At 31.7% G+C, this 20650-nt stretch overlaps 3 protein-coding genes across 5 annotated transcripts; 2 read left to right on the top strand and 1 right to left on the bottom strand.

Annotated features, from left to right (window-relative positions):
• Positions 1-267: 267 nt before the first annotated feature.
• LOC127265669 (ABC transporter G family member 14-like) lies at positions 268-2730 on the bottom strand. Its single transcript, XM_051295598.1, has 5 exons — positions 2528-2730; positions 1685-2459; positions 1446-1604; positions 1166-1377; positions 268-1073 (listed from the first exon to the last, which is right to left on the bottom strand). The coding sequence occupies exons 1-5, from the start codon at positions 2636-2638 to the stop codon at positions 423-425; spliced, it is 1908 nt and encodes a 635-aa protein (XP_051151555.1). The 5' UTR covers positions 2639-2730; the 3' UTR covers positions 268-422.
• An 8894-nt stretch (positions 2731-11624) lies between these two features.
• Positions 11625-14730, top strand: LOC127265773 (WAT1-related protein At4g19185-like). Of its 3 annotated transcripts, none has more exons than XM_051295761.1 (7): positions 11625-12047; positions 12733-12795; positions 12901-13017; positions 13142-13427; positions 13654-13809; positions 13899-14076; positions 14187-14348. In XM_051295761.1, the coding sequence occupies exons 1-7, from the start codon at positions 11830-11832 to the stop codon at positions 14204-14206; spliced, it is 1038 nt and encodes a 345-aa protein (XP_051151718.1). In that variant the 5' UTR covers positions 11625-11829; the 3' UTR covers positions 14207-14348. The 3 variants fall into 3 exon arrangements, with proteins under 3 accessions (XP_051151718.1, XP_051151717.1, XP_051151719.1); XM_051295760.1 differs by having other exon boundaries at positions 11627-12047; positions 13899-14050; positions 14187-14730; XM_051295762.1 differs by having other exon boundaries at positions 11964-12047; positions 13147-13427; positions 13899-14050; positions 14187-14730.
• Positions 14731-18515: 3785 nt separating this feature from the next.
• On the top strand, positions 18516-20559 carry LOC127265770 (probable carotenoid cleavage dioxygenase 4, chloroplastic). The gene has a single exon (XM_051295756.1). The coding sequence runs from the start codon at positions 18556-18558 to the stop codon at positions 20413-20415; it is 1860 nt and encodes a 619-aa protein (XP_051151713.1). The 5' UTR covers positions 18516-18555; the 3' UTR covers positions 20416-20559.
• Positions 20560-20650: the final 91 nt, after the last annotated feature.

Raw genomic sequence — 20650 nt, 5'->3', positions numbered from 1 at the left:
TTTGATCAATGAGCTGAGCTCAGCTGCCTTAATTGGTTGGTCCTTAGTCCATTGCACAAACACTAGAGAAATGTAATTCAAGAACACAAAAGAGAAAAAAGGAAGAAGTTGATAGATAGATGGTACATATATATGGTTGTCCTTTTCACCTTCATAGTGCGAGAAGACGACGCCACTTTTCTAATCATTACTCTGTACTAAATCTATATCTATAATTACATTGGGGCTTCCATTCAATATCGTACGATCTTAATGATGAGATTCATATTTGGACAAAGAAGTTCACGTTCATTATTATTACAAAATTAATACAAGTAGTAACAACGAACAAGTTCTAGTTTATTGAGTTCGTCGAATCGGCTCCGCCAATAATGATCAATCTATTACTACAAGAACAACTATATAATACGTAATTAATGACATCACCGAACGCGGTGCAGCGCTAAGTACGCAAGAAAGCGGTATCCGACGAGCATGAGAGCCATGGCGGCGACGTCTACCCAATGGCGGTCGAGGCCGACGGCTTTGATCGGAGGGTAGTCGGCGACGGGACAACGCAGGTGCTGTTCTTCCCGACAGGGATAGAAATCGTTGTCCCTGTACTGAATTCCGAGGAGCAGGCGGTAGCAATAGTAGCTGTAGCTGAGGTACTTGAGCCAGGCGATAAATGGAGGAATCTGGCGGACATAATATCCGCCTGCAATAAGGAACACCATTGTCGTGACGGATGCCAGCGTGGCAGCCTGTTTGACGTCCATTAGTATGGCGCCGAAGGCCAGGCCGAGGCCCTGCGACACCAGGACGCTCATCAGGACCACGAGGAGGGAGAGGATGAAGGAAACCGGGTCGGGCTTGAGCCCGCCCATCCAGTAGAAGATGAAGGTGAAGGCTGTCGGAAGTGCGAGCTCTAATGGGAGATCACCGACTGTCCGAGCCAGGAAGTACGAGGAGAGCCGGTACATTCCCGACGATCTTTCCTTGATCAGCATCCTTCTTTCTTGAGGGAAGGTGAAGACAGCGTTGTAGAGTGGGTAGAATCCCCAGAACACTGAGAAGAAGAACAGCATTGCGATCTGCAGGTGTTAGAACCTTAGTTAGTTAGTTGTTTGGATCATTTTTTGTAAGAATTTCTTGCGTTAGGACATTCGAATGATTGATTGATTACGCGATCGTCGATGTGGGAAGAAGGAGTGCGCCACCATAGGAGGCCGCCGAGGATCGCGACGCTTATGACTTGGAAGATCCGGAGGCGGTTGAAGGCCTCGAATCGACGCTCCCTTAGGCCGCGTAAAAGGAGGATCTTGAATTGGTACCACCATGTTGTGCACCATTTTTGTGATCTAATAACTCTTACACCACCACCACCGCCACCATGTCCTAAATGAGATCATTCTTTGTTAGAAGAAGACGATCACATGACTTAGTTAGACAATTAAAAGACTCACTTGTAGCTGTAGATGATGCTTCCTTTGTGTAATTTAATTCAGATTTAAGCCTTGTCGATATGTTCTTCTCGTATGCAGAGATGAGAATTTCCCTAACCAACTTTGGATCTTGCTGCAAATTGTTGTTGTCGTCGTGGTGCTGGAAATCAGGTCCGATTCCTGACAAAATAATTAACCTGAATTCAATTAAGTGGGCCATAAAGTGTACGATGATGATTGATGATGAAGTGAAAAAGTACCATTGGCGAGATCGAGCAGGAGATCCGCAGGATTGACAGTGATGGAAGCCGAGAAGCCGAGGGAGGAGAAGTAATCCATGGCGGCTGAAGCCGAGCCGTAGTATATAGGGGACCCTTCCGACAGCAGAACTACCTTATCGAACATGTGGTAAAGCCGGCTCGACGGCTGGTGGATGGTGGTGACCACGGTCCGGCCGGCGCGAGCCAGCTTCTTAACCGTGGTTAAGATCCGCTGAGCCGTGGTCGAGTCGAGCCCTGAAGTCGGCTCGTCGAGCAGAAGCAGGGTAGGGTTAATGAGCATTTCTTGACCTATGGTGACTCTCTTTTTCTCCCCGCCGGAAATCCCCCGGAAAAGTGGGCCGCCGATCATGCTGTTCTTGCACTTGGCCAGGCCCAGCTCGTCGATCACGTGCTGCACGTGCTGCGTTTTGTCGTCTTTCGAGAGAGTGTTAGGGAGCCTGAGAAGTGCAGTGAAGAGGAGAGTTTCGAAGACGGTGAGGTGCGGGTAGAGGACGTCGTCCTGAGGGACGAACCCGGTCCGCCGTTTGACGGCGCCGGAAAATGGGTCGCCATTGTAGGTGATCTTCCCCGACAGGCGGCCGGATGACGTCAGGCGGCCACCCAGCGCCGTCAGGAGTGTCGTCTTCCCGCTTCCCGACGGGCCGAGCATCGCCAGGATTTCCCCCGGCGACACCATGCCTGTTATTCCGGTGAGGATCGTCTTCTCCGGCGATCCGCCGCCGCCATTGCTGACCTTGTAGACAACTTCTTCAAACTGCCATGCAAGAACATTACATTAGAACAGATACAGACAAGAAATGGATTGATCGATCAATTTGGTACCTTTAATGTGACGGAGAATGAAGGTGTTTGAAGAAAGGATCGGGCGTTGGTGTCGTGGGGATCAATGGTGTCTTGTTTAGGAGCAACAGCAGCACACAGAGCTCCAGGCATGGCTGAATTCTATCTGACTGGATAATTAAAACGACGGAATTATTTTCTGTCGTTTGTTATTTATATAATTTTATTTTATTTTTCTTTGATTTAATTATTGCAAGTTATGGATACAAATAAATGAAGCAGTGGGTAGTGTTTATATATATATATATAACGAGAGGGGACGAGAGTCCTGAAGAGAATTCTATGGTGGGATCCCCACAAATTTTACACAGTTATTTAATATAATCTGAATTATCTACTAATTATATATGTATATTGTAAGAAAAAAAAATTGAATCTTTGTTAACTAAATTAAAATTTCTGCAGCAGACAGGTGAATTTGATCAGTCCTAATTAGTTTCATTATTATTATTAGTATTTAATTTTATATTTTTTAGATAGACAATGATAGTGCTCCCCACCTTTCACTTTTAACTATTTTATTTTATTTGAAAGGCCTTTTATTATTATTATTATTTCATTAGACGGTTTTTCTGCAAATGGATTCTTACATTATATGCATGTCAGTTTAACACACTTTGTCATACTCATACAGCACCAGCTGGAAACACAAATAAATAAATAAACTAGAACTATGAAAATCTTTGGGTGATGCTTCGTTTCCATCTAAGGCCAATCATAACGAAAATGAAAGATGCATGGGCTGCATTTTATAATATACTATGTAAATTAAATAAAAGATATATGTAACCATACATATATATAAATAAAATCAAGAACTAATCTTTGTACTATAATCGAGTAGAAAATCATACATACATATATATATATATATGTGGGATTAAAGTGGAAGAAGTATTGATGTGATGCCCATTTCACACAAAATATAATGAGATTTGGGCATGAATTAATTAGTGAAAATTATCATACAACGCAGAGGAGGTTCCCATTCCTTTATTTTTTTTTTATTTTTTTCAATGTAGCTTTCAATGTTCAACATTCGTATCTTGGAAAAAAATCAGATTTGACCTTACATATTTGCATGTGGCAATATTATCTTGGTATGTTTGAAATAGAATTAAATGATTTTTTATTTTTAGAGATGCTAAAGCTAAAATACAAAGTCCCCCTGTCCACCCCTTGATAATATTCCTCACCATTCTTTTTTCAAATTTATTTTTTTAAATAATCTCATCTCATCTCATCTCATCTCTCAGACATAAATGATTAAAGGAAGAAGCCATCAATGGATTCCAATTCCAGCATATCTTATTTTTTTTAATTAATAAATTCCAAGTAAATGGGTTTTTCAGAGCACTCAGAGGTTTGATGGCATACATCGGGTGTTGGTGGACCCGGTTGTATTTCACTTGCTTTACACCTGGACTGCAGCGCCAACGTGAATCTACACCGCAAGGACCCCACGTAGGTGGTTTGGATTCGTTCGGGATTCGGGCTCCCGGTGCTTCTGAAAGAATATTAATTAATGCAGTAAATAAAACTGCTTTTGGTAATCCTCGTAATATCAACTTGTTTGTTAAATTACATTTTTAAACACATACTTTATTATATTCTTCCAATAATTACTTTCACCTTTTAACATATTCTTTACTGATTTTATTTTATTTTATATTTTGTTAAATAAAATATGTTCTTTAGGAAATCTATTTTTGAAATACTACACATAGCCCATAGCATCTAAGCATCTAATTTTTTTCCGGCCGACGTTCCTTTAACAAAAGAATATTTACTAAATTAATTGGATTTATTAATTAAATATATCTCTTTATTAATTTAGTCAATTAATACTATAAGATTTATTTAATTATTACTATAATTGATTCCCCCTACTATATGCTGAGATGCTATAGGCTATGCTACAATTAATTAATTCCCACACTTTGCTACTAAATTTTACTGTAAATTAAGTAGGGGTGGGGATGTGGGAATTGTGGAAAGTGTAGGGGGTAAATTGGAAAATACGAAAAGCATTTTTGTCGTTTAGTGAGTTGGAGATAGATGTAATGGAGTTACAAAGACAACACATGGAAAGCACTTGTTGTTTTGTATTGGTGCCGAGGAATTCATTGGTGGAACTTTATTTTAGCAAAAATTTAAATAAAATAAAAATAAAATAGTATTTCGGTTTTATGTGTAAAAAATTGTAAAAATTATTATCAATATATAATTATTATTTATATGTGGAGGGGTGTGTTGGCTGTCCCTACATTATCTCGTGCATTGTTTAATCAGTTACACAAAATATAAATATATAAACATATTTATATATTTAAATAAATCACTTGATGACTTTAGTTCTTTAATATGCTCTATAGTGTGTTTATTTTTGGCCTAATTATTGTCACTTGATGATAACCTGTAAAATATATAAATCGACTTTCAAAAAAGGGGTAAGATTGTGTAATATGTTGCCGGATATAAATAAATAAATAAATAGATAGATATTCCCTCCGTCCACAAACTAACGTCCTACTTTCCTATTTGGAATGTTCAACAATTATTGTCCTCTTTCTATTTTTATACACACAATTTACTCTTTTACCTTTACTTTATTTACTTTTTCATTTTCTATACACAAGATTAAGGGCAAATTTGTCATTTTATAACCAAAACCCTAATTGCCTAAAAATATGTGTAAATGGACGGAGGGAGTATTATTTATTTAAAATTAAGAAAATTTTAAGAACCGCTTTCTTGATCCATTTACATTATTACATCGTTTAGTTGTTTTAAAATTTTTATTGCATATTTTCATAATAATAATAATAATAATAATAATAAATGGGTAAGGGTTTCATTTGTGTATGCTTTTTTTCTCTTGTTTCAAAGACAAATTAACAATATTTAACGGTATAAATTTTGATAAACTTATACTCCCTCCTCCCAAAAGTATAGTTTTATTGTATTAGGTACGAGATTAAAAAAATATTGATATTATATTGGTAGTTGGTAAAAAGTGAGAATAAATGACTTTTTTGTCCTTTGAGTATATTAGTGTAAAAAGTAGTGACAATTGTGTAATAATAATGAAAAAGTTGAGATAGTTTTATGGTGATATGGTTATTTATGGAAATGAGACTATTGTTTTGAGACGGACAAAAATGGTAAACAAGACTATTGTATTAGGACGGAGGGAGTATTATTTTTTTTTTGACAAAATATCACATTAAAATGATAAACAAACCTTTCTTTTAGTATATTAGAAATAGTGAGATTTTGATGCTTAGTTATTAATAATAATTGTAAAAGTATTTTAAAAATTTGTGATATTTTTTTAAAGCAATTTTTTGAATATTTTATGGAAGTAAAAATAGTATGATTTTATCCAAAATAAAAAATAAAATTAAAAATAGTATAATATATATCAAAAACAAGTTGTAAGTTAAGTTTTTTATTTTTATTTTTAAAATATCCCTAGGTTGGATTGTGCATTATGAGCTGTGCCAAGTTCAACTAATGGCTTTGTATGTGTTTTCTTTTTTGTACTTTTACTATTTATTTTTCATATTTTTTTAATAAAAAATATATAATTAATTCCTACAAAATATTAGATCAAACTATTCTATATATATATATATATATAAGGAAAAATAATAGACCCATGTATATATATATATATATTCCATATTTGATAATTAAAACAAGAAAATACAATTCATATATAGTTAATTGTGTTCAAATTTTACGAACTCAGAATTTTGTTGTCTTCTATTTCTAATTATACTAATATTGATGCCTCAAGAACATCATGCTTCTTCTTCTACATATTCTTTTTAGAAAAATTAATCATACATTAAATTACAAATATAAGATTACATATATAATTATTGTATATAAAATTAATGGGCAAAAATATCAAAAATTTTTACATATTTTTACTCACTAATAAAATATTATTATTTCTTAATACTATAAAACCCTAGAAGACTCCTTTGAATTGAAACACAAGAAGAATTATTTTTTTATACCCTTTTACTATGTAAAATAAATTTTTTTAAAAAAAAGAAATTAATACAATTATTACTCATTTTTATTGAAATTTATACCCAAGTATTTTAATAAAAATTTACATGATGAGAAAGTATTTTTTTCGAAGAACATATAAGAATAAAAATAGTGAAACACACACACATTAAAATGTACAAATATACTATAAAATGGACACATGCATGCATGCATGCATGCATGTTGTGTTTTTGCAAGTGGCGTGACAATAGCACACCACAATTTTATTTTATTACATATATATATATATATTAAAAATTTAAAAAAAAAAACAATTGGAAGTGTGAGAAAATGTAATTGTTTATGAGTAGTTTGCATCAAGGGATCGAAGGGTAGAGTTGATATATATCCAATTAACATTTCTTACATTGGAATAGTCATAGTGGACATTCACTTTATTTCATCATCATTCATCTACATTTTATTTTATTTTTATTACTATTATTTACGTCTTCATGAACTCCATAATTAATTAAACAAATCATAATAATATTAATAATTATGCGTTACGATTATGGTTTTAATAGTTAATTAATTAATTAAAGTAGCTATCTTATCTCAACTTTGTGTATATATATATATACATATTTATTTATTTATATTATTACTACATATGTCACACCCCAGAAGCTGGATTTGTACCTGCGCACTAAAATGCATGTTTGAATTAATAAGGATACATTTGGATATTTAATTTGATACACATATATAAAAACTCTGTTAGCTTGACATCTCAAAATTTTCTATACTTACCTTGGAAAATTTTTCTCATAATTAAAAATTATCATCTAATACATTTCTCAATATATATATATATATATTATAAATCTCATATACAATTTCTTATATATTTATAAGTCTATACCCCTCCTAAATAAATAAATATTATATTTTCTATTGTAAATAAAATTATCTTATGTTAATCACTTTATAATAGTTAAGAAATTCACTACAAAATAATTATGTACAGGTTATTGAAACATAGTTGTAAAAAATTAATAATTCAACACACATTTTTAATTTATTTTAAATTAAATATCATATCTAATCATTCATTCGAAGACTATCACACACAATTCTCTTTTCAAATTAAATCATTTTCTTCTTTTTTTTTAAAAAAAAAAATCTTTAAAATCCAAATAATAATAATAAATCCAAACACGCTCAAGACACACTCTTATAATCTATATGACTATATATATATATATATATGTGTGTGTGTGTGTGTGTGACAAATTAAATGAAAAATAAAAAATGGAACATGAAATTAAAAGTCTTAAATCAATGTATGACGACACGTGTCCTAAATTGGTGGAATACGGGAAAGAAATGAAATGAATGATGGTACGACAATTGACACGTATGCCCTAAAAACCCTATATTTGTCATTCTTGTCGTCAATATTATTCAATCTATAAAAATAAAAAAAATAAAAAAAAGAAACAAATACATGAGTAGATTATGGGTATTTTTTTTAGCCGAGTTTCACAGGATTTTGCTATTTGGACTCTGTGTTTTTCGAAAAAAATATATATTTTTTTTTTTACAAAAAAATCTCATCAAACATTATTTTCATACTAAATCTAAACTAATTTTTTTTCCAAACTTATAAAAAAGAAACACATCCTATAATTATATATTTTACCTGATTATTTAATCATATCAAAGTCACGACAAATTGAACAATCTGTGTCGTCGATTTTAATTGTGAGAATCTTAATTGAGTTCAATGATGATATGATTCGACACTATATATATAGGTGCATAAATTAAATTTAAATTTAATGTAGGCAAAAATAATATAGAGATAGATTTTATGAATGTACCCCACATTAATCACGCCTGCAGGTTTATGTTGTTTATACGATCACTGAATGTGGTTATGAAATTTGATTACATCCCACTAATACTTATTTTGTCGGCTGTTATTGTATTAAAATTTTAAAATTTAACATAATATTAGCAGTTCAAGATACACTAGCAGACATCACATGATATTACAACAGACAATATATATATTAAATATAATCTCGTATAACACATATTATGTTAAATTAACGATCAACTCACCTAAAAAAAATAAACTGAAAAATACATATTATTTATTAATTTATCACTTGAGTCAATTACCAATCATTCTATTCAAAAGTTGATTGGATTTATAACATAATGTCACAATATGTATATATATATATATATTTTATAATGTTCTAAGTGATATTTATATGTTTTTTTAGGTAATTAATTTTTTGGTTGTAAATTGGCAAAATAGCCATTTATCTTGTATATATATATATATAAAGATAAATAAAGTAAGGGTAAAAGGGTAAATTCTATGTATAAAAATAGAAAGAGGACAATAATTTTTTAACGTTCCAAATAAAAAAATAGGACATTATTTTGTGGACGAATGGAGTATTATATATAATTATGATAGATAATGATTTAGAATAGTAATTATTATAGGTTGTACTAATACCATGAGCATGGAAATTAGTAGTTTCGGGTACTAATACTATTACTATGATTATGACTATTAGTTAGTTCAAATTCCACTATCTACTTGTCATTTAATTTAATTTAATTTCTCATGAATTTATAACAGGAATGTGTAGTAATTAATTAAGGATGTTTTAATTTATTTAAATAATTTTTTTTTTTTAAAAAAAAAATCCTATTATTATTATTAGCAAGAGGACTAAAAATATATCTAGGCGTATCAAAAACTATGAATAATTGGAGAAGACAAACACCAAAATTAGATGAAACCTAAGATTAAAGGCTAAAAAGGCATCCATTATTATTATCGTAATTGATTTATATATATATATATATTGCATGAAAGTTTAAAATGTTTAGAAATTTTGAGAAATGATAACCACATAAAATATTATTGTCAATTTTATTTAATTTAATTTTTTGATCGGATAGTGTCAAAAGTAATTTTTGAATGTATATTAACAAATTAAATCCATAGCTAGCTTATATAGCTATACTCAAGTTTGTTTCATTCAATTTACTGTCTTTTACTTTTCTAGAATGCAATCTTTATGTGCGCATATAAGATTTTGTCCAACTTTTGATTTATTAATTAATTTTTACAAAATTATCGATGTATGGAATTTAATGTGACTGTTTTTGCTAACTATGAGTGTATTTTAATTTATTTGTGTTTTAAATACAAATGAATATTATTTAATTCATATTATTTTCAATAAAAATATACTATTGCTTTTCATAAAACACGTATTAAAATATTATTTAAATTTTTTATTTAAAAAAAAAAACATTTTCAAATAAAAACCAAACAAACCCTATCCCTCTTCAAATTAATTAACTTACTTACACTTTATTGTTTTGTTTTGTTTTATTAAAGGGTAATGCATTTTTATTTTACTATTCATAAATTTTTCATTTTATTAATTTTTAGGTGTAATAGTAATTGGATTAAACTAGATAATAAATGTTAGAAGTGAGATTTATTCTAAGATTTTATTTATTTTTTATTTTTTTTACCACCAAAACTTTTTGTCTGATTTTGTTTTCTATTATGCTTAATAAAAAAAATAATAATAAATTCTTCAGATTTTTTAATAAAAATATCCTTTTTTCTTGTAAAACTAAATCAAATAACTATTTTACTTAAAATAAAAATAAAAACCAAACATCCGAAACCCATACCTAACACAACTCAACTTTAGTATTAGAGTTTTAATTATTTGGAAAAAAAAAAAAAAAAACTTTATATTGTAGATATGTAAAAATTGATTCAAAATATATATATATATATATAATAATTAAACATAGCTAGTAAATAAACAAAAAAAAAAAAGGCTATTTAAAGAAAAAGCAGGTTTGATATTTTATCAACAATATACAATTTTTTTATAGATTGTTCACTTTAATTTAACATACTCCTTCCGTCCCATCCCATAACAAAGTATCAATTTTTCCATTTTAGTCCGTACCATAACAAAGTATCTATTTTCTTTTATAGTAACTGTATTATCTACCTAACATTACAAATACCCTTACAACTTACAATATATTACACAAATATCATCTACTTTATTCCTACTATATCCCAATATAATACTAATATTTATAAAATTAGGTGCAAAAGGCAAATGGATATTTAGTTCCGGGAGTAAAGGAATATTAAATTTAGTATGAAATACATCAGGCTTAAGTATAAAATATGAGTATAGAATTCAATCAAAATAGTATTAAGTATTGGTTAGTTATAAATCTGAAGCTAAATCATTTTTATTCTTCATTTTTATTTTATGGCATATAATATAGATGTTATAAACTTTATATTTATTTATTTTTGTGTTCATCCATTGAAAAATTACATTCATTTTTAAATGTTACATCAAATTTATCTAATTTTGATTTTAAAAAATTATATTTAATTATTACTCATTATTCACAATTGTCACTACAACAATTACGTATCATTATTATTCTCTTTTTTTTTCTTTTTTTCTTTTTTTTTCACAAATATCCCAAACTATTTTTTTTACTTTTCTAATTTTATTTAATAAAATATTTATTCTTTTTAATTGAACGAGTGTCACGTGATTTGTGGTTTCAATACGCAATCTCTAATTAGAGGGTTTGTTTGTTGGAATAATAATCGAATCTTCAATTTTGAATGAGATTACAATACTACCAACTGAATCTTTTCAATTTTGATTCTCATTATCTGATTACAGAATCTTACGTGTTAAAGACATACTTTAATTTATTTTTAATTTTTCCTAATTATGGAATAAAAAAAATACACACTTGTATTCTGTATCATTCTATATTCTAATATTCCTTTCCCTTTGCTTTTAGTGCTATTGTTTTCCGTACGAGATTAAATTGGGCCGATGAATATATTATGGTTGGGCCCAATTTAATTTTTTCAAATTTTAATGGGCCTGAGTAGAATAAAGACAAAGTTACTATTGAGCTTTAAGAAGCCCATTATTATGTATGTAACTTTCCTTGTAGTGTCAGTCATCACTGATCATTATTATGATTATCAGTTCATCACTGTCTGTTTGTCTCTGACTTTTATGCTCTGTAAATCTCAAAAACCCTTTCTAGATTTACTGGCGTGAGCGCGAAGCAGCCATCGCATTCGCGTACCTGAATTTTCAGTCCTCGCTCAGCCAAGACGTTTTCCCAATTCGCGTCGACCTAATTGATCGATCGATTTGTAGTTTGGAATGCGTGCGATGACGGCGGGAATGGCGACTGCGATCGGGAATGGCGGGGATGTGCGGAGGGCGCACATGGCGATGGCGGCCGTGCAGGTGTTCAATGGCGGTTACCACGTCATCACCAAAATTGCGCTCAATGTGGGGGTCAATCAGCTGGTTTTCTGCGTCTTCAGGGATCTTCTCGCGCTCGCAATTCTCGCCCCCGTCGCCTACGTTCGTGAGAAGTTAGTATTATCTTATCCGCTCTTGATGTCGTTTTCTGGTTGCCTTTGGTGAGAATATTTAATGTCGGATTTCCAGATTGGTATGCGTGTGGTTGGTATTTGATCGCCAGTGTTTTTCTTGTGTTTATCCATTATCCACTTACAACCAATTGGTTTTAGGTTGGAACCGGATCCCGTCTTAACACTGTCTTAAAATTCCCTTACGTTTAGGTTGGAAATGGCTAGTGAGAATTTAGGAAATTTTCGAATTGCTTATTTGTTGAAATTGGAAGTTATGAAAAGAAAAAGATTCACTTCTTACAACAGATCTAGGGTGGAGAAGCTTGATGTGTTGTGAACGATTATTGGATTTGTTTGCTGAAGGTTTGAAGTTTTTATACTGTCAGAGAGATACAAGATCAATAGCAGACTAATAATAATAATGATAAATTAATTTTTTAAATTTCTCAACGAGTTTCTGCAAGTTCCAACTTTGTATTGCTAAATCTGCAGTAATGTAGGAAATAGAAATGCTTTTCGTAGCATTCGATATATTTAGTGATTCTTTGCTTGTGCGGAGGAAAATTTATGTATGTCTGTAAAACCTGTAAGAACTAGACAAGGATGATCATGGTTTTTTGATTTGGGATAATCTTGACACGACTAAATGAAGGGGATATTTTGATTTGCATATTCTGTTTTGCAGAAGGCAAAGACCACCACTGAATAGACGACTTGTGATTGCCTTCTTCTTTCTTGGTTTAACAGGGTAAATGTCGAATCTCCAATTATATTGTATATCTTTTACCTCTTACTTCATGAGCTGTTCCATTCCTCTAAATCTGTTTGTTTGGCGTTGTTCTTATGGAATCAGTATTTTTGGAAACCAACTTCTATTCCTTCTCGGCCTCGGCTACACAAATCCAACTTATGCTGCTGCCATACAGCCTTCGATCCCCGTTTTTACATTCATATTGGCTGTGTTTATGGGGTCTGTCTAAACTCTCTCTCTCTCTCTCTCTCTCTCTCTCACACACACACACACACACATCTTTTTCTGCCATTGCATAATACTGTTGTTTTGATTTTTCTTAATGTTGCGGTTTTATGTGCAGTACAGAAACTTTGAATTTACGAAAAGCTGAAGGTCAATCAAAGTTGGGTGGCACCCTTCTCTGTGTTTCTGGTGCCATTTTAATGGCTACATTCCGAGGTCCGGCTGTGTTTGGCTACAAGGAATCAGAGTTTTCAGCAAACAATGAGATCAGTGCCAAGGGTCAGCCGGAGCCTTCCGGTTGGTTAATGTCTAGCTTACTCGACTTGGGCTTCGATAACTGGCGCCTCGGGGTTTTATGCTTGATTGGGAACTGCATGTGCATGGCAACTTACCTGGCCATTCAGGTGCCCGATATCATTCTTTACGCCATCTTATTTTATGTGAATCTAATTTTAACTTGCAATATATTACACTCTAAGATGATGCAGGACAGCACCTCTTGATTTTTATTTCGACTTACGAAACTTTGTTTATTCGGTCACATTTAATTATGTGTGTGATAATCCTTGATTTATTGTGATTTTTCCACTTTTTGTTTGTTCTCAAATTGTTCACTTCTTGATGTTTCAGGCTCCCGTTTTAGCTAAATATCCGGCGAGTATATCCGTGACCGCCTTTTCATACTCCTTCGGCGCCCTGTTCATGGTACTGACATCATTCTTTATGACGAGCGATCCCATGGACTGGAATCTGACAAAATCGGAGGTGTTTGCCGTATGCTATGCTGTAAGTCTCTTCACCCTTACATCCTTGTGACAGACAATTTACATCGTAACATCCTTTGTCTAATTACATATGTCTCGACTCTTTTATAGGGAGTCATAGCATCAGCCCTCAACTATGGACTTTTGACATGGTCGAACAAGATCCTCGGCCCCTCACTAGTTGCACTTTATAATCCACTCCAACCTGCTGCATCGGCACTCCTCTCAAGAATTTTCCTCGGAAGCCCGGTTTATTTGGGAAGGTTGTATTTCTACCTATGCAATGCCGGTAGTCTTTATTTTTTTTTTTTTTTTTTTTTTTTTTTTTTTTTCTGACATGGCATCATCGACTACTTATTATAAACCTCATATATTGATAAACTAACTGCATTGTGGCAGTATTCTGGGAGGGTGTCTAATTATAGGTGGGCTATATATGGTGACATGGGCATCCCATAGAGAGAACCAGGTGAGCCTGGGAAGCTCGCCACTGTCGGAATCACCCCGGGATTTGCCTTTCAACAAGATTTCTTACCAGATCGGAAATATTTTTGCGGGATCATCCACCTCTGCTCGAAAGGATATCGATTAGCTTAAACATTTGACAGGTCGACGGCGACATCGACATCGACGGAATGGATACACATGGAAGAAGAAGAAGAGGTGGTGTAATTAGTTACATATCTAACATTCTTTTTTGAGTTGTTATTACGTGGGAGTTTGAGAGGAGGGAATACATTCTGCTGTCTTGATATATATATATATATATATATATATGTTTTTTTATGACGTGGGAATTGTAGCCGCTATCCAAAGTGAACACTGGGTAAACCTCCAGCCGAACCTAAGAAATTTCTAAGGAAGTGCACATTAGGAAAACCACGTGTGGGAGGTTACTTGAGGCGTAGACTGTTGTTCCAAGAAATTTCAAGTTTCATTCAAATTATTCTTTTATATTATAGTAGTGGAAATATTATACTAATATTAAAATATTTTTTATTTTTATATAAGTTATAAATATAATATTATATGTACTATTAATTTATATATATGTATTACAAAAAAAAAAAAGTACATATATTCAAATTATTGTACATATTTATATTAATTTATTTTTACATATTATTAGACAACTTAAAGCGACGATATGGAACAAATTATTAGGTAAAGTAAAATAATAATAGATTGATATGTATAAGCTCAACCACAAATTTTTTAGGAGTATTAAATTATTGATCCAATGAACAAACAAATTAACAAATAACTAAATAACAGAAAATATGTTGCAAAGATATTTGTGTGAAAAGCCATGGAGCAAAGTCATTATCAAATGAAATAATATCAAAATATAAAAACACTTTTTTCTCTTTATGCAAAATGATTCCTATGCTATTCAAAAGCTTACGTCGTGTTTGGTTACTGGCAAGACTTAAAATTTTGTTTTAATGAAAAAAATAAAACACAACTCCACACCAAAATAAATAAATGATTACCTTATAACTGACGAAAATAATAATTTTTTAAAAAAAAATTAAATAGAAAATATCAACAACAATTAATTAATGAGAACATTTTGTACATTTTTTTAAGTTTAATTTTGATATTCTTTATAAAAAGAAATTATTGGATATAATATTTAATTGTACAGAAAATCAATATGATATAATATATATATATATATATTTTTGTTCACTTTGTGATTTTTTTATTTTGAAATATTTTTGATATAATATGTTTTATATGCAACATTGGTATATTTTTTAAGAAAAATGTGAAGTTGCATCATTAGTGAAAAACAAAAACAGAAAAAAACAAATTTGTAATTGTCTAAGAACTCAAAAAGGTTTGTTTTTAACTATTCATATGAAATTTATCACTTTTTTATTATTATTTAAAAATCGTTGAGTGTTTGGATGGAATTTCAATTTATTTTGAAGTTTAGATTTTTTATTTTTTATTTTTATTATTATTTGAATTGATTTGGAATGAGAATTGTTTGAGAATATGATGTAATATTTGATTAAAAAATAATAAAATATATTTCAATATACATAATTCATAAATAATAAAATTTCATATATTTAATTACTTAATTATGAGAGAGATAGAGATATACAATTGTAACTAACTTTTTGAACATCTTTTAGTTTATTGAACACTTTTTAGCTTTTAGCTGTTTAATCAATCAAAAAATTAATTTACATATTTGGTAAATTAGTTTTTTCAAAGAGCTTTTTGGACAGAAAAACTAATTTCTGAAAAGCCGATCTACCTTGCATTTCGGAAGAACTTTTTCATTTTAATTTTAATTATTCTTTATTTACCCTTAAAATTTAATTATTTATTTTATACATATAAATATATTTTTATAGCAGTATTTATTAATTATTTTTAATATATTTAATTTATTAAATTATATTTTTATTTTTAAAATTTAAAATAATTACTATTATTAATTATTACATATAAATTATTTTATTTGTAAAATATATAAATTTTTAAAACTAAATAAAAAAAACAATGATTATTAATTTATTTTTATATATTAAAACAATAATTAACATAATAAAAAAATATATACAAAAGATTTATATTTTACATAATTTCAATAACAAATTATTATTATTTTCTAATAAAAATAATTTTCTCAAATCTAAATAATAAAAATAAAAATTAAAAATAAATGTTTTTATAATTTTCAATAATTAATAACAAATATTTTCATAAATTTTAAATCAAAATGAACAAAATTAAATATTTTAAAAAAATAACATATCAATATCCTTAATAATCATTTTATGTATAAACAACTAATGTCAGTTTTACCTTGAATACAAACAGCTAATTGAATTCTTCTTTATCAGCTTCTTTTAGTTTATTTATTTGATAACAATAATAGGCTCATGTTTGGGATTAATGCGATGGATATATTTCAAATAAATTAAACTTTCTTAGTGTTAGCATATATATTCAAACACTTAGAATCTAAATTGTTGGAAGATGTAATTTTAAAAAAGTTAAAAAAGAAGTCAAAAAATATTTCGAGATTTAGACCATTATAATTAATTTTGAGTATTTTATGAAAATAAAATAAAATAAAATTCCAATTAAGCATGCATGCATGCATGTATTGTAACAGTTTTTAATTTATTTATTTATTTATTCTTTTATTTTTGCATTGTAACAGTTTTAGGTGATGATATTTGTGTCTGCTCATTCAATAATAGCCACTAAAATGTCTTCCCCAAAAAAGGAAAAAAGATTGTCGGTCCTAATTCCTAACATGATAATAAAATTAAATTATATATATATATATATATATATTTAATGAGATCACTAACGAACCACTGGGATCAGGTTCAAAACCGGTTTTGATTAATTAATTATATATAGATATTTATAATAAATTATAAATTTGTATATTTAAAAAAATCAAAATCAAAATCAAATTGAGAAATAATTGTAACAGTATGAGCATGTGAATTTTACTATTAATGAATTATTTCCAAGTGTAATGAAATGTGAGGTTGTAGTACCGTACGTACTCATTCTACAATAGTCCAAAATTAATAATTTTCTTATAAAATAATGTAATAAATTATGGAGTATAAAAATACAAATATAAACAAGTTATTATTATTATTTTTCCTTTTTTGAAATATTTAAAATTAATAGAAATAGTATTATATATTTTGTTGGTGAGTAATGGTATTGGGCAACACTTTCTTGCACGTTTGAAATAGGAGTTTGTCTTGGGGGCCTATATGCTGTCATCTCTTTTTTCGCTGTCACTATAAATCGTGTCACTTACAATTCAGCGTATTATAATTTATTTATTTATTTTTTAGTGGATATTAATTCTGTGATTAATCAGGAGGAATACCGAATTATCCTAAGAATTAGTTTCACGAAAATGACTCACTTTACTATAGTTTTCTTCAGGTTTCTCTCTATTTTTAGAAATTCTTATAAAAAAAAATATCTTTTTTTTTTTTTTTCCCAAGTAATACTTATATTGTTGAAACGTAAACCAAAGTCTTTTCTTCTTAAAACTATTAAATTATATATTTATTATAATATATTAAAAATTAATTTTATTTTTAAAATATCATATCAATAAATATATTTAGATTATTTAAAACTAAAAATCAAAACCCCACAATTATGGAGTGAAAGGTAGGATATTTGGTTGGTTTGAGTGTTCAGAAATTTTGGGATTTTTGTTCTAGATTATTGGGGGGGGGGGGGGGGGGGGGGGGAATGCTATTAAAATATTTATTTTATTTTTTTAAATAATTTATATAATAAAATAATATATTTTTATTAAAAATATAATATTTTGTAAAAATAAAAGAACATTTTGTGTTTATTTTTATTTTTTCCTGAAAGTGATCATAAGGGTCTATTAAAGTTTGTATTTATATTTGGAGTTTGTGAATAACAGTAAAAAATTAAATTAAATAATAGTTAAAATTAAAATATATAATTTAATTTAATATTTTTTAAAAAAAAATTAATTAATTAATTAGATAGACCAAAATCACACTTAAAACAAATATATATAAATCACAAATTGAGTGGCTTAGAAGGTATATTTAATTGGGTTTGCTTTGGGTGTTCGTTCTTAAAATATCTTCTGTCTATTAATTAATTATTAAATTAATATTTTAATTCACATCCTTGCTCTAAAACTTCCGTACACTTATATATATATATATATGTATTATCTCCAACAAATTTGATTAAGTTTCAGCAGCTGTGAGTGACAATGAGTAGTGTCTTAACTTCTGCTTTCCTTCCAAAATACTGTTTGAAGAACCAATCAGTAGTCTTCACTTCTTCTTCTTCTTCTTCTTCCTCATCGTCTTCTTCGCCATTGCCAATAATTCCTCAGTTCAAAGCTTCATCTGTCACCACCACTGAGGATGAAGAAACTCATCAATCATCACTTGTCATCGTCCCCACTGTTAGGACATCCAAAGGGGTTTCGATTCCGCCATTTCTCCAACGGAGAAGAATTCCACACAAAGAGAAGAATTCAGTTCAAGATTTTGATTTGGGGGAAAAAAGGAGGCCTTTTCTGCCTACTGTTTTTAAATTATTGGACGAACTTGTCTGCAATTTTGTTGATCCTCCTCTCCGGATTTCTTTCGATCCCAAACACGTCCTTGCCGGAAACTTTGCTCCGGTGGGCGAGCTTCCGCCGACTCCGTGCCCGGAAATTGAAGGCTCCCTTCCGGCGGCGCTTAACGGCTCTTACATCCGTAACGGACCGAATCCGCAGTTCATTCAGCGCGGGCCGTACCACCTCTTCGACGGCGACGGGATGCTGCACGCAATCACCGTCGCCGGCGGCGAAGCCACATTATGCAGCAGGTTCGTGAAGACGTATAAATTTGATTTGGAAAGGGAGAATGGATCGCCGGTGATTCTCAACGTCTTCTCCGCTTTCAGCGGCCTGCTGCCGTCGCTGGCGCGTTGCGCAATCACGTTTGCGCGCGTCGTCACCAGACAGTACGACCCCCGCCGCGGCGTCGGCGTGGCTAACACCAGCTTGGCTCTGATTGGCCGGAAACTTTATGCTCTCGGCGAGTCTGATCTTCCTTACGCCGTGAAATTGACTCCCGCCGGAGATTTGGTTACCCTCGGACGGGAGGAGACGTTCGGCGAGGAGTTTATGAGCATGACGGCGCATCCGAAGGTCGACGGCGACTCCGGCGAGGCTTTTGCTTTCCGGCATAGCATCAGGGCGCCGTTCTTGGCGTATTTTAGGATCAGCGCCGACGGGGTGAAGTCGCCGGAAGTTCCGATTACGTCGCTGAACCAGGCGGCGCTGGTTCACGACTTCGCCGTTTCGAAAAACTTCGCTATTTTTCCCGACACGCAGATTGTGATTAAACCGACGGAGGTTCTCCGGGGGCGGCCGCCGGTGGTGATTGATAGGGCGAAAGTTACGAAATTAGGGATAATTCATCGGAGAGCTGAGGACGACGGCGAGATGTGGTGGGTCGACGTGCCGGAGTTCAACATGATGCACGCCGTGAATGCGTGGGAGGAAGACGGCGGCGACGCCGTCGTGCTGGTGGCGACGAACGTACTGCAGGTGGAGAACGTCCTGGAACGCCTGGATTTGGTGCATTCATCCATGGAAATGATCAAAATCGATCTGAAGAAGAAGAAGATCATTTTCCGGCGGCCGATCTCCGCCGCGAATATCGACTTCGGCGTTATAAATCCGGCGTACGTCGCGAAAAAGAACAGGTACGTATACGGAGGAATCGGCGATCCGATGCCGAAGATCGCCGGCATCGTTAAGTTGGACCTATCACGGCAGGACGATTCCGCCGGCGGCGACTGCACGGCGGCGAAGCGCCTGTTCGGCCCCGGCTGTTACGGCGGCGAGCCGTTTTTCGTGGCGAAGGACGCTGAGAATCCGGCGGCGGCTGAGGATGACGGTTATTTAGTTACGTACGTACATGACGAGAACAGCGGAGAATCAAAATTTATAGTAATGGATGCGAAATCTCCGAATCTGGAAATCGTTGCAGCAGTCAAGCTTCCCCGCAGAGTTCCTTACGGATTCCATGGAATCTTCGTCCCTGCGGCGGCGCCGCCGTCGCCTAAATAATTAAACATTCTTATTCAAGGCTGTACTCACAATTTATCTTTTAGGTTTAATTTTAATTTTTAGTATTTTTTTAAATGTGTGAGGTTACATTGTAAAGATTTATTAAATTAAGGGTGTTTGTTTGGGGATTTTTCCAAAATTTTAGTATCTATTAATTTATTTTTTTCCTCAAAAATACTAAATTAAATACATGTTTTATATATATTTTTTTATATTACACTAAAAATTAATTTAT

This window comes from Andrographis paniculata, unplaced genomic scaffold, assembly GCF_009805555.1.
Source record: "Andrographis paniculata isolate CXL003 unplaced genomic scaffold, ASM980555v1 Contig73END, whole genome shotgun sequence".
Classification (NCBI taxonomy): Eukaryota; Viridiplantae; Streptophyta; class Magnoliopsida; order Lamiales; family Acanthaceae; genus Andrographis; species Andrographis paniculata.
Note: the sequence above shows the minus strand (reverse complement) of the source record. Positions and strands in the feature narration are given on the sequence as shown.